The sequence below is a fragment of the Gekko japonicus genome, unplaced genomic scaffold, assembly GCF_001447785.1.
Source record: "Gekko japonicus isolate JY-2015 unplaced genomic scaffold, Gekko_japonicus_V1.1 scaffold4971, whole genome shotgun sequence".
Lineage (NCBI taxonomy): Eukaryota > Metazoa > Chordata > Lepidosauria > Squamata > Gekkonidae > Gekko > Gekko japonicus.
Window position 1 is genome coordinate 36,083 of NW_015163766.1, and position 14,483 is coordinate 50,565.

General features: G+C 50.4%; 1 protein-coding gene across 1 annotated transcript in view; it reads left to right on the forward strand.

Moving 5' to 3' along the window:
- Positions 1-14,483, forward strand: part of LOC107107616 (chromosome unknown open reading frame, human C19orf66) — a gene marked incomplete at its 5' end in the record, with an annotated part of 31,982 nt that overhangs the window by 14,265 nt on the left and 3,234 nt on the right. The window contains 4 exons of the mRNA XM_015407924.1: positions 2,566-2,604; positions 6,299-6,454; positions 11,360-11,463; positions 13,372-13,520. Coding sequence (XP_015263410.1) covers positions 2,566-2,604; positions 6,299-6,454; positions 11,360-11,463; positions 13,372-13,520 — 448 coding nt within the window. The remainder of the gene's footprint in view (positions 1-2,565; positions 2,605-6,298; positions 6,455-11,359; positions 11,464-13,371; positions 13,521-14,483) is intronic.

The window sequence follows — 14,483 nt, forward strand, 5'->3', positions numbered from 1 at the left end:
CGGAGAGGTCTCGGCGTCAGGCTCGGTGCGGTACTCGTGTTGGCGTCCGGGTCTTGTTCATGGGGTCGTAGATCCCACCTTCGTCGCCAGTGAAAAGTACTCAGAATGTGGAGTGATTCAGCAAGAGTGATTCAGCAAGAGTACTTTATTAGTTCAGGAACAAGACAAAGAAACCAGCTCGCAGGCCGGTTTATATGCGTTCAGAAAACCCGCCACCAAGCACACCTAAACACACCCCCTACTCCCGATAGGCTATTTACAGTAACCGGGCGACCATTGGTCTCCCGGCTGGGAAGCTGGCCCTTTGATTGGGCCGGCTAGGATCCTATGGATCCTTTGTCTTTCGACTGAAGCTACTGAGGAGTATTGCCTGGTCAGCCCGGGCAAGTCCGGGCATGTCAGGCTGAATGCACTACACGTGGTAATGGCGACAGTACATTACAGGGGGAGTGGAGGGGACACCGGGAGGAGGACCTGGTGGATTTGTGCTGTGTGTTAGTTGGTAGAAATGGGGTATAAATCCAATCTCCTCTTCTTCTTCTTCTTTTACCTCACAGGGTGTCTGTTGTGGGGAGGGGAAGGGAAAGGAGTTTGTAAGCCGCTCTGAGACTCCTTTGGGTAGTGAAGAAGGGCAGGGTATAAATCCAATCTCTTCTTCTTCTTTTTTTACCTCACAGGGTGTCTGTGGTGGGGAGGGGAAGGGAAAGGAGTTTGTAAGCCGCTCTGAGACACCTTCGGGTAGTGAAGGGCGGGGTATAAATCCAATCTCTTCTTCCTCCTCCTCCTCCTCAGGAACACAGAACAACTACTGAGTGTCTCATTCCATCTCCTTTTAAGATAATGAGGAATTTCACATTACCCTTTTTAAGCCGGTTTGAAGCCGTTTTTGATCCGTCGTGGAGTAAACCGGTATAGGGCTGCCATTTCACACATGGCTTTCCCCTATCGGTAAACAGCTGGATCTGAAGTGGTTTGCCATTTCAGACTGCACTGCTTTTTCCTGCTGTTTTTCGCCCGCGCAGGAGCGATCTCCAGTTGTTTTTTAACGTTCGCTTTAGAGCGCTATAGCGCTATAACACAACACTCCAGGCATTCCAATAGGGTTGGTATAAATCCAATCTCTTCTCTTCTTGCCTTTCTTAGCGTTTCTTGTTTATTTTCACTGCTGCCAGAGGTTCCTTCCTTAGTCTTCTTAGTTTAGGGTTGCCAGGTCTTATCTGGCTGCTGACGGGGGTGCTCCTGCCTGGTCCCGGATCTTCTCACCCAGAAGTGACGTCGTGAAGGGGATGCTCTAGCTCTGGGGCAAACAACTCTCTGGTCACTATAGAGTTTTAAACCAAATGCTAGAGTGTCCCCCGCGCAACGTGCCCGGTGCGATGGCGTCACCTCTTTGGGGGTGGGGGTCTCCCCACCGGCCAGCTGGCCATCAGCAGATTGGGGGCCCAGAAAGCGGGCGGAAACCCACCCCCATCTGGGGAATGGCAGCCCGTATCTTAGTTGGACCCAAAGAACAGACTGGCTTACTTATGTATGGTAGAATGACAGAATAGTCAGTGTGTGGGGGTGGCTCTGAGGTAAAATGGGATTTCCAACCAAAGATCCCCAACCTTTTAAAGCCTGTGGGCCCCTTTGGAATTCTGACATGGTAGTGGCACAGCCGCAAAATGGCCACCATGGGAAGCAGTACCCACCACAAAATGGCTCTCATATGAGGCAGAGCCAAACACACCGAGGAAGCCCCAGTGCAGGGGAGAAGAGGGGTAATTTTAAAAATACACTGGGAATGAAGAATAGATCCAACACTGTGCTGGCATCTGCTGCTGAAACAAATGGGCACTTTCACACATACATAGTAACGTGCTTTCCAAACCTCTTTCAATGCACTTTACAACTGGAAGTCGCTGTGTGGAACAGCAACGTCCACTCGCAAGCGATCGCTGAAGTGCATTGAAAATGGATCGAAAGGGCATTATTCCACGTGTGTGAAAACGCCCAGTGCTATTTTAATCTGCACTGTCAGCTGGTATTCCCAGTAGCCTGTCAGTAGCCCTGTTGAGCAACAGCCCCACCTGGCCTCCCACATTTTCTAAAAGACACTGGCAGGTATCATGGCGCCCCGGGGCACCACGTTGGAGACCCCTGGTCTAAGGGCTCGAAACCTTTAACCTCTCTGCCCACGCTGGCTCTTCCAAATACTGCATTCTTCACCCAGTTTGTAATTCTGTATTTGCTTGATGGAGTTGCTGAGTACATGGAGCCAGCCCAGCTGCTGGGGCAGGAAGGGGAGGGGTGTGTGTGTGCAGAATATTATTCAGCATCGGTCGCTGTTTCTTTTTTATTTTTAAATCTGGCCTCGATTCTAAGGGATGTCTGGGCAAGGGTCCCGAGGAACGGTAAGAAAGGTTATGCAGAATGTAAGTAATATAAGTTCAGCCAACGTTTTGTGCCTGAGAGGACGCTCCTTTACGCCCCATGGACATCCTAACTTAGAATCCAGAATTTTATTATGGCAGCTAGACCAGCCATGTACCTAGAACGTCCTAACTTTGTTTATTCCCTTTGCAGAAACCAAAGAACGACCCTAGAAATGAAGACAAAATCCAGGTGAGCGTGGAAATTTTGGTGGGTAGCCACAGATGGGACAACAGCTTTCGTAAACTGGTCCGATCCCAATCACATATTGGCTTTCAGTTGGGGGGGGGAATACAACAGATCAGGGAGGGAAAAGCCCCATATTGATCATGGCCTTGTTGCCCATACTTTTCCTTGCTTGTAAGTTCCTGTTTCGGGGGGGGGGGCTGTTATGCACACATTTTGCTCCCTCTGGTGGTTGGTTTGTTATTACAAGGTGTGACGTCCTTGCTTATAGGGGAAATGGGTTTACCTTTAAACACTCTCTGTGTATATAAACTTGGTAGTTTTCTGCTGCCACCAGGAATTCCAATTCTTTCTCTTTTGGTAGTATGACCTAGGGTCTGGGCACTTCAGAGGACTATGTGGCCCTGAGGAAGAACTGTACTGATTTCTGGGATAAGTTTAAAGAAAAATTGATTCATTTAATAAAGAACAAAATAGGTTTCTGGTTATTTTGAACCGCTGCTGATGAAAGGAACTTGTAAATGTAACTGGCAAAGCTTGGTGCTACAAACAGTCTCTCAAACTCCAAACTCTGACAGGCTTATACACTCAGTATACTCTCTCTCTCATATATATCACCACACAGGCTAGTCTCTTTGTTTTATTCACACAGAATAGAATCAACTCTCTTAGTCACACAGACTAAACTGTTGGTCTTATTCACACAGAATTAGACTCAGAACTCCATCGTCACACAGACTGTGTTCTCTCTTCAGCCTTCACACGCAGATTCCTCTCAGACACCCCTCCTCCCACACTCTCAGTCACCAGCCAATCACATCACACTTGTCTCCCTCTATCACCCTTCTCATATTACTGCAGTCAAACGAAACATTTAAAGGGACACACACACAAAAACATGGAATCATTACAAAAGGCTTTATATCCAGCATAAAAATCCGCAGTTTAAACCTGCAGGGAGATATGCTGGAAATAAACCTGTGTAATTTCGAATTGACCACTAGAGGGAGCAAAACACATGCAAAGCTGAACTACCCCCCCCCTCCCAAGAAACAGGAATTTAGAAGCGAGGAAAATGATAATATGGAAAAGCCCTTATTCCCGCACAGATTTGTCTAGGAAAAGGCCCAGTTAGAACACCCGCTCTGCCCATACGCCTGCCCTCTAGGTGGCATGACATGGTTTGACTTTAGGGGTAATCAATTGCTCTGGAATAGGTGCCTCATGGTGTGGAGAAGAACTATTTTTTTGGAATTGTATTTACTTATTTATTTAAAACATTCATTACCCGTCTTTCTTCCTCATGGTGCTCTACGCAGCTTACAACGTAGATAAAACACTTTAAAAATGTAAAAACCATTGAAAATCACGGTTCTCTCTGGGCTCAGCCTGGGTTTTATGTGACTGGGATTATGCACCTTGTCATATGTTATGTTAATTTTATGTACCTATTTTACCCCCCTTTTGCATTTTCTTCTGGTCAAGACTTCGGTAATATAGACCTGTAATAAGTTGAATTGAATTGAAAATCACGGTTCAGGACTGCTAGTAACTCTCTTAGTCACACAGACTAAACTGTTGGTCTTATTCACACAGAATTAGACTCAGAACTCCATCGTCACACAGACTTTCTCTCTTCAGCCTTCACACACAGATTCCTCTCAGACACCCCTCCCAAACACAGTTGTGAATAAAACAGTCTTCACCTGCCTCCTAAAGTTCAAAAGTGAGGGAGCCAGGTGCACCTTCCTGATGAGGTCGTGCCAGAATCGTGGGGCTGCCACTGGAAAGGGACTCTCTCATGTACCTACCAAATTAGAGCCTGGGACTTCTCCATTTAGAAAAGAGACAACTAAGGAGGGGCGTGAAAGAGGTTTGTGAAATTATGCACGGGGTGGAGACAGTTGGCAGAGAGAGATGTTTTTCCATCTCACAAAAGACTAGAACGCAAGAGTATCCCGTGTAGTTGATGGGCAGTTGGTTCAGGACGGACAAAAGGAAATACTTCTTTACACACAGAGAGATTAAAAATGTAGAATTCGCTGCCGGACAATGTAGTGATGGCCACAGGAATAGACAGCTTTCAAAAGGAATTAGATATAACAAGAAGGGGGACCCGCAATACTTGCGGGAGGGGGAGAAGCACCACAGGTGGAGAAGGAAGCAGCCGCTGGTGAGCGTTCTCCCCTGCCCCCCCATCCCCAGCACCCACGGCGAGGCCCACGCCCCTCCAAGCCTTCTCCCTCCTCCCCCCCAGCACCAGCAGCAAGGCCTGAACTCAGGCCCGCCAAGCTTTCTCCCTCCCCCCGGGGCGGCGGTGAGGGTTGAGCGGCTTACAGCTACCGGCCGATCAAGCCTTTTCCCGCCCCCTCCCCCTTTCTGGCGGCAGCGGTGGCGAAACCATTCTCAGAGTGTTCCCTGCGCCTATGAAGCAGAGCTCTTTTACTTTGGGGGGTATTTAAATATCCCCCGCATATTTTTTCCAAGTTTTCAGATTTTTCTGCACACCTGGGTATTGCCCCAAATGTGCAGGAAAATCTCCCTGCCCCCCAAGTGCCCACGATGTGTGGATTTAGATATCCCGCGAACGAGCGGAGGTGGGGGTGGGGGAGCTTTAAACTGAGCCAATGGAGGAGGAACCAGCAGGAGCAGGTAAGCTCTCCGCCCCCCATCCCGCCGGTTCCTCCGTCTCCTCCACCCGGATTTTGTTCAGCTGTAAGCTTCAGGTGTGTTCCAGACGGCATTCACTTTCGGCGTGGCTAGATGACATCAGTTCTTCCCGGACTGCTTTTTGAGTCAGAGTGCTACACTGTCACTGCCTGGCCGGATTGGCTCATCACGAGCTTCTTAATGCCAAAGAGGTCTTTTTTCCAGGCTTCCGAGCTGGACCTTCCATTCGCCGGCTAACACCTCCCCGACGGGGGTTTCGTGTGCCCACCTTCTCTAAGGAGTGGTACCCATTTTATCTACTCGCTGAAGCTTTTGAACCGCTGGGTGGACGGCGAGCTGGGGACAAGGCTGGTAGCTCACACCAGCGTGGGCTAGAACTGACAGCTGCACTGTTCAGTTCAGATGTTAACCAGAGGATAAATCCTCTGCGCCACCGCAGATACATTCATGGAGGATAAGTCTATCAATGGCTAGTAGCCATGGTGACTGAGGTGAACCTCCACATTCAGAGGCACTAATTCTCTGAATCCCAGAGCCAGGGGAAGGCCTCAGCCTCTCTGCCCTGTTGTTGGCCCTCCAGAGGAACTGGCTGGCCCCTGGACGGGAGGCTGGACTAGAGGGACCCTCCCTGGTCTGACCCAGCAGGGCTCCTCTGATGTTCTTCTCAGGGGAAGGCCTCGGCCTCTCTGCCCTGCTGCTGGCCCTCCAGAGGAACTGGCTGGCCCCTGTGTGAGATGGGATGCTGGACTAGAGGGACCCTCACTGGTCTGACCCAGCAGGGCTCTTCTGATGTTCATGTCAGGGAAAGGCCTTGGACTCTCTGCCCTGTTGTTGGCCCACCAGAGGGACTAGTTGGCCACTGTGTGAGACGGGATGCTGGACTAGATGGGCCATTGGTATGATCTAGCCAGGGCTCTTCTGATGTTCTTATGCCAGGGTAACTGTGTGAGGGAAGCTCCTTGCCGGTTTTGGTCACTGAAACGACGAAATCCCCCAAGGTTCACCCACTTGCTGTCTGCTCTGCCCTCAGGAGGTCGCTCAGCAGCTGAAAAGGCTGCCTCTGACGGAGAAGAACTTGCGCATGTTCAACAACGCCCAAAACAACCTCATCCCTCCATCAGACTGCCAGTTTTCTTGCCGGCCCTGCGATAGTATGTGGTGGCGTCGCGTCCCAAAGCGGAAACAGGTGTGTGTGTGTGTGGGTTAGCGATTGGACCAAATAAAGTGTTTGATCCTTTTATTTATATGGAAGCTGGCTTTTATACTCTGCTTTTCACTACTCTAAGGAATCTCAATGCTGCTTGCAGTTGCCTTTCTCTTCCTCTCCCCACAACAGGCACCTTTTGAGGCAGGTGGGGCTGAGAGAGTTTGGAGAAAACTGTGACTGACCCAAAGGTCACCCAGCAGGCTTCTTGTGGAGGAACAGTGGGGAATCAAACCTGGTTCTCCAGATTAGAGTCTTCTACTCATTACATCTACACCATGCTGGTTCTTTGCTTGGCATGCAGAAGGTCCCAGGTCCAATCCCCGGCATCTCCAACTGAAAGGACCAGGCAATAGGGTTTGGTGTAGTGGTTAAGTGCGTGGACTCTAATCTGGGAGAACTGGGTTTGATTCCCTACTCCTCCACTTGCAGGTGCTAGATGACCTTGGGCAGGCCATAGTTCTGTTAGAGCTGTTATGTCAAGGACAGTTCTGGAAAGTACTCTCTCAGCCCCACCTCCCTCACAGGGTGTCTGTTGTGGGGAGGGGAAGGGAAAGGAGTTTGCAAGCCACTCTGAGACTCCTTTGGGGAGTGAAGGGTGGGGTATAAATCCAATCTCCTCTTCTTCTACCTCACAGGGTAGGGGAGGGGAAGGGAAAAGGAGTTTGTGAGCCACTCAGAGACTCCTTCAGGTAGTGAAGGGCGGGGTATAAATCCAATCTCTTCTTCTTCCTCTTCCTAAATATATCATTGAATTATTTTATTTAAATCAATTCCATCCCGCCTTGCCACCCAGATGAGGGTCTCCAAGGTGGTGGACGTGAAATATTAAAGCATTTCAACAAAAACAACATTTCAGTAGAGAGACTCAGCATTTTCCTTGGGCAGCTGTTCCAATAGCAAGACTCAGGGATACAGCAGCAGGAAACCAGTGTACTGTGATAAGGTCCACTGGTGTAGTGGTTAAGTGTGCGGACTCTAATCTGGGAGAACCAGGTTTGATTCCCCACACCTCCACGTGCAGCTGCTGGATGACCTTGGGCAAGCCATAGTTCTGTCAGAGCTGTCCTCTCAGGAGCACTTCTGGAAAGAACTCTCTCAGCCCCACCTACCGCACAGGGTGTCTGTTGTGGTGAGGGGAAGGAAAAGGAGTTGGTAAGCCGCTCTGAGACTCCGAGTGACGGGCGGGGTATAAATCCAATCCTCTTCTCTTCTGGTGGTGATGGGAAGAACCATCAAGTCACAGCCGACGTCTGCTAAATCCGTCGGGTTTTCAAGGGAAGAGACCCACAGAGGTGGTTTGCCATTGCCTGCCTCTGTAGAGCAACCCCGGATTCCCTTGATGTACTAACCCAGGCCAGGCCTGTGGATTGTGGGGCAATTTTTTTTCTGGTGGGGCTGAAGTTCTCAGTGCAGAAAGAAAAGCCAGAATTCTGAGGATTATGACTCAGCTACTGCGGAATCGAGCCTTTTAAAATCAAAGCCCTGACTGGCTTCTGCAAATCTTAGCCCCAGAGAGTGTGACAACAGCAAGCTGAGAAAGAGGGGGAGGGGAAGGGAGAATGAAGCTCCCTCTAAGCTGTGGAGTCTTGTGAGCAAAAATTCTACTTTGTGAGCTACTGGGCATTAAAGTTGTGAGCGAGCCATTTGGCTACTGCATGAATTAGTTTTCTCTGGAGCCCTCCTTCCTGAGCTGAGACAAAAACGTGTGAGCTGGAGGCTAAAAAACTGTCAGCTAGCTCACACTTAATCAGCTTAGAGGAAACACTGGATGGTAGGCGTGGCACTGGAAATACTGATCTGGGTTTGGCCAGTAAACTCACTCCAATTTGTATAAAAACACATAAAACTTTATTTACAAAACAACACATGGATAAGAGAGAGAATGTATACAGTTCGGCAAGGAATGCCAACCAGAAGAAAAAACCTAGGCATGTAGCTCTGGTATCTCAACTGGCGTTCCTGATGAGCAGAGTCCCTAGAAGCATAGCAGCAGGGTAGAAGTTGAAGAGAGCTTCGAGGCAGTTTCCTCTCTCTCTGAGTCTTCTCAAGCTGTCTATTCTACATAGGTGTTCTTAATCATCTAGCCAATAGAAAGCTGTTACCAGGTTGGATCTCTAAACTGCAAGCTGTCAACCACTTGAGATGACAGTTCTCAGCTGCTGCAAGTTAATCACTTCTGCCAGCCTAAGCAACAATTCTGATAACAAGCCGGCAGGTGGGGGTCGAAAAAGCTAAGAGGCAGACAAACTCTCTTAAAGGAGACCAGTTTCTTTCTTTTTTCTTTTGATTTATTTATTTTTATTTATTTATTTGATTTTTACCCCGCCCTCCCTGCTGAGGCAGGCTCAGGGCGGCTTACATAAGAAAGCAGTAGATAAAACAACAATATAAATATCAATATAAATACACAACATAGTTATTATGGTGCTGGAGAAGACTCTCTTTAAAAAAGATTATAATTTTTATTTTCAAAAGTAAGAAACCAACAACAAATAAAGCGTACATCTTATAAGTTCAGCAATAGTCAAGAATAGAACAGTGATCAGTTTACAGACAAGATACCAATCAATCAAGTACATTATTATAGTAGTTATTCTGGTATAGTGGAGACCAGTTTCTTGACACAGAGTTAGAAGGGATCCTAGAGGTCACCTACTCCAGCCCCCTTGCTCAGCACGGGAATTAGTCAACTACAGCACCCTGCTCTTCTTAAAGGAGCACACGCCTTTAAGGAATGTTTAAAAATGATTGGAAAAAGCCTTTACAGGAGAAAATCCTGTGGGGCTGTGCCTTTAAGAAAGGAGGCAGAGCCCCCCAAAGCCCCCCCCCATAGCTATGGGCCTGACCCAGGCTGACACTGCTTAACTTCCAAGACCTGACAAGATTGGGCCAGTCTGGTCCACGCACATCAGGTCGACTTATGGTGGCCCCAGGACCACCAGGCCTTCAAGGTAAGAGATGGACAGAGGTGGTTTGCCATTGCCTGCCTCTGCATAGCATCCCTGGACTTTCTTGGTGGTCTCACCTCCCAAGTCCTAACCAGAGCCAACCCAGCTTAGCTACTAAGATCTGACGAGATGGGATGAGCCTGGGCTCGCCAGCACTGTTTCCTCTAAGCTGAGTTAGTGTGAGCCAGCTCACAGTTTTTTTAGCCTCCGGCTCACACATTTTTGTCTTCGCTCAGGAAGGGATGGCTCCTGAGCAAACTAATTTATGCAGCAGCCAAATCACTCGCTCACAACTTTAATGCCAGCAGCTCACAAAGTAGAATTTTTGCTCACAAGACTCCACAGCTTAGAGGGAACATTGCTCTCCAGGTAGTTTTGCCATTTTGTTGGATTTGGTTAGCATGAAAATTCGACTTCAATGATATATAGATAGTTCCTAGAGCCCCACCCCCTTCTCCCAGCGGCCCTCAGTCAGAGCAAGAAGCAGCCAGGTAAGCTGCAGAGCCCCTCCCCCCGTGGCCCCACGGTCCAAAGTAGTCCAGTGACACCTTTAAGACCAAGTTTTATTCAGGTACAAGCTCTCCCTCCTCTGTGAGGACAGATCTGCACGTTTCCCCTCTCCCCCAATAGCCAGCAATCCAAAACAGTCCAGTGGAGCCTGAGCGGTGGGTGTTGCCTTCTGACACACTTCCGGTGATGTCAGAGGGTGTGGCATATGCAAATAAGTTATGCTAATGAGTTACGCTAAAGAGCTCCTGCACCTCTTTTTCTACGAAATGACCCATGGCGGTGGGGATTGTATTCTCATGTTGGCTGGTTTCCTGAGACGAATCCCTGCCATTTCTCTGTCCAGCTGGCAGGCCTCTGCCCTAGAAAAGAAGCCTTCCCCCCTCCCTCTCTGAAAATACTAGAACTCGAGGGCATCCAGTGAAGCCGATGGGAAGTAGGTTCAGGATGGACAAAAGGAAGTACTACTTTACACAGTGCGAGATTAAAATGTGGAGTTCGCTGCCAGAGGATGCAGTGATGGCCCCAGGAATAAACAGCTTTAAAAGGGGATTAGATAGATTCATGGCGAAGAAGTCAGTCAATGGCCACTAGGTATGGTGACTGAGGGGAACCTCCACATTCGGAGGCACTAATCCACTAAATCCCACAGCCAGGAGGCAACATCAGTGGAAGGCCTCGGCCTCTATGCCCTGTCGTTCGCCCTCCAGAGGAACTGGCCGGCCCCTGTGTGAGTCGGGATGCTGGACTAGAGGGACCCTCACTGGCCTGATCCAGCAGGGCTCTTCTGACGTACTTATCAGGGGAAGGCCTCAGTCTGTATGTCCTGCGGTTGGCCCTGAAGGGGAACTGGCTGGCCCCTGTGTGAGACGGGATGCTGGACTGGATGGACCCTCACTGGCCTGACCCAGCAGGGCTCTTCTGATGTTCTTCTCAGGGGAAGGCCTCGACCTCTCTGCCCTGTTGTTGGCCCTCCAGAGGAACTGGTTGGTCACTATGAGAGAGAGGATGCTGGGCTAGATGGACCCTCACTGGCCTGATCCAGCAGGGCTCTTCTGATGTCCTTATCAGGGGAAGGCCTCGAACTCTCTGCCCTGTTGTTGGTCGTCCAGAGGAACTGGCTGGCCCCTGTGTGAGGCAGGAGGCTGGGCTAGAGGGAACCCCCATCTGCCCTGTTGTTGGCCCTCCAGAGGAACTGGCTGGCCCCTGTGGGAGACGGGATGCTGGACTGGAGGGACCCTCCCTGGTCTGACCCAGCAGGGCTCTTCTGGTGTCCTTATCAGGGGAAGGCTTCGGCCTCTCTGCCCTGTTGTTGGCCCTCCAGAGGAACTGGCTGGCCCCTGTGTGAGGTGGGATGCTGGGCTAAATGGACCCCTGGTCTGATCCAGCAGGGCTCTTCTGATTTTCTCTCCTGTGACGTCTTCTGCAGGTTTCCCGTTGCCATCGGTGTGGGACCCGCTATGACCCAGTGCCAGCCGACAAGATGTGGGGCACCGCCGAGTTCCACTGCCCTAACTGCGGACACACCTTCAAGTGAGAAGCAGGGATTGTGGGTCCTTGGGAGGAGGCGGCTGGGGCTTTCCTGTCCCCCCCACCGTCCCCATTTGCCATTCGGGGGTACCCGGAACTGAACCCCGGAAAAGCCACATTTGGTGCATCGACAGAAACCGTTCCCAGACTTTTTGAAGCAGGTTCCACTTCTGTGTTCCGAAAAGCAGAGCAACGGTTTTCCTCCTCCCCCAACATGAGTCATAAGGGTCTCGGTGTAGGGTTGCAGACCTGCAAGATGGATCCTGGCGATCTCTCAGGATTACAGACAATGGAGAAAAGGTTCCCTGGAGAAAATGGAGGGGGTACTCTGGCCTTATCATACCTCGCTGGGGTCCCTCCTCTCCCCAACCCAGTCCTCCAGTTTGGTGTCATGGTTAGGAGCGCGGACTCTAACCTGGGAGAACCGGGTTTGAGTCCCCACTCCTCCACATGCAGCTGCTGGGGTGACCTTGGGCCAGTCGCAAGTTCTCTCAGAGCTGTTCTGTCACAGGCAGTTCTTTCAGCCCCACCTACCTCACAGGGTGCCTGTTGTGGGGAGGGGAAGGGAGAGGAGTTTGTAGGCTGCTCTGAGACTCCTTCGGGTAGTGAAGGGCGGGGTATAAATCCAATCTCTTCTTCTTCTTCTTTTACCTCACAGGGTGTCTGTTGTGGGGAGGGGAAGGGAAAGGAGATTGTAAGCCACTCTGAGACTCCTTCGGGTAGTGAAGGGCAGGGTATAAATCCAATCTCTTCTTCCTCTTCTTCCTCTTTTTCTCCTCCTCCTCCCCAGGCTCCAACCTCAAATCTCCAGGAATTTCTCAAACCAGAGCTGGCAACACTTCCCACTATTATATTTTCTTTTTCATCTTTAGTGCTTACAAGCATGCAGTGTTGCCAAGGAATACCAGGGTCCCTATGCAGAGGCGGGGCAACGGCAAACCACCTCTGCTTGTCTCTTGCCTGACCTGGGTGGCCCCGGCTAGCCCGATCATGTCAGATCTCAGGAGCTCAGCCAGTTTGGTGTACTGGTTAGGAGCGCGGACTCTAATCTGGGAGAACCGGGTTTGAGTCCCCACTCCTCCACATGCAGCTGCTGGGGTGACCTTGGGCCAGTCGCAAGTTCTATCAGAGCTGTTCTCTCAAGGGCAGTTCTCTCAGAGCTACCTCCCAGGGTGTCTGTTGTGGGGAGGGGAAGGGAAGGAGATTGTAAGCTGCAAAGAGACTCCACCAGTGGGGCCAGGACTCCAGAAGGCCTCCCACTGTTGCCCCCTAAAGCACCAAGAAGACAGAGCATCACTGCCCCAGATAGAGTTTTCCCATCCTTACCTTCTGGCTAAGAGCCACTGATGGACCTCTGCTCCTGATGTTTATCCAATCCCCTCTTGAAGCCGTCCATGTGGCAGTGAATTCCGCACGTTAATGACTCTTTGGGCGATGAAGTAATACCTTTTATCCGTTCCAACCCCACTGCTCATCATTTTCATCGAGTGCACACAAGTTCTTGTCTTGCGAGAAAGGGAGAAAAGTAATTTTATCCTCTGCTTTCTCTATCCCATGCATAATTTCGTAAATCTCTATCATGTCACCCCTCAGTCGTCGCTTCTCTAATATAATAAGATCGATGCAGAAGGGGGAAAAATAAACCTCAGGTACAATGCTCCCTCTAAGCTGTGGAGTCTTGTGAGCAAAAATTCTACTTTGTGAGCTGCTGGCATTCAAGTTGTGAGCCAGCGATTTGGCTCCTGCAGAAATTAAGTTTGCTCTGGAGCCATCCCTCCTGAGCTAAGACAAAAATGGGTGAGTCGGAGGCTAAAAAACTGTGACCTAGCTCACACTCACTCAGGTTAGAGGGAACACTGCGTGGATAATATATTGACTCATAACAAGACTCTCTCCGTCTCTCCTTTGCAGGGGCCTAGCTCAGATGGGGACCCCGTCTCCCTGTTACATTTGCCGTTCCCCCGTCTACCCGAGCCACATCATCTCACCTCGCAAGGTCCCGGGACCGCGGACCAGGCAACCCCATTCTTGCTTCGCAGAGGATTGTTATAACCGCAGAGGTGAGGTCAAGCGTGCTGCGAGCGCAAGCTGCCTCAGTGGTTCACTGTGTGCTAGGCAGGCAATGCAAAGGTGGGATTCTACAGCTCAGTCTACCTCAGGGGTCCCCAACGTTGTGCCCACAGGCACCACAGCGCCCTCTAACCCCTTTTCTGGCACTCGCCAGGTGTTTTTAGAAAGTAGGTGGGACTTTGGCCCAGCAGTGCTTCTGATTAGCTACTGGAGATTTTTAAAAATCTTGCTTTGGCAGCAGCGGCCACCACAGTCCAAGGAGCTTTACTGTGTGACTGAAGGGACGCTGGGGCGGCCATTTTGTAGCCGGCTCACACCTCCCGTGGCGGCCATTTTGTGCCTGCGCCCATTGTGCTCTATTAGAATTCCAAAGGGTGCCCACAGACTCCATAAAGTTGGGGACTCCAGTCTAGCTAATGGTGGCACCTTCCTCCAGTGAAGGGAAAAGGCGCCACCATTATCAGAATATGAACCCGCTGGATCCAATCCCGTGTACATGGGTAAGGTTGGCAGAGGGGTGCATGCAGTCTTTTGGGAAGGTTGTGTCAAGTGTTTGGGATAAAAAGGAGTAGCAAGGGGGGGGTCCCCAGCCCTTTTGAGGCGTGCCACTCCAAAATGGCTTCCTCAGGAGGCGGGGCCAAAACCAAAATGCTGACTCAGGAGGAGGAGCCCAAGAAAATACTTCCCTGTTCACGCCTCATGGGAAGAAGGCGGTCCTGGAGGGGGAGTGGAACCACACGCTGACTAAGGGAAAGCCCGGATGCTTCCCACTCCTCCTATCTTGTGGCAAATCCTTGCCTTTGAAGGAGGGCTCGCAGAGGCCCCACACACTTTCTGAAAATGTTGGTGGGAACCAAGGAAAGTGCTGGTGGGCGCCATGTTGGGGAACTCAGGAGTGCCAGGGCTCTTTTTGTAGAAAAAGTCCAGCAGGAACTCATTAGCATAATAGGCCG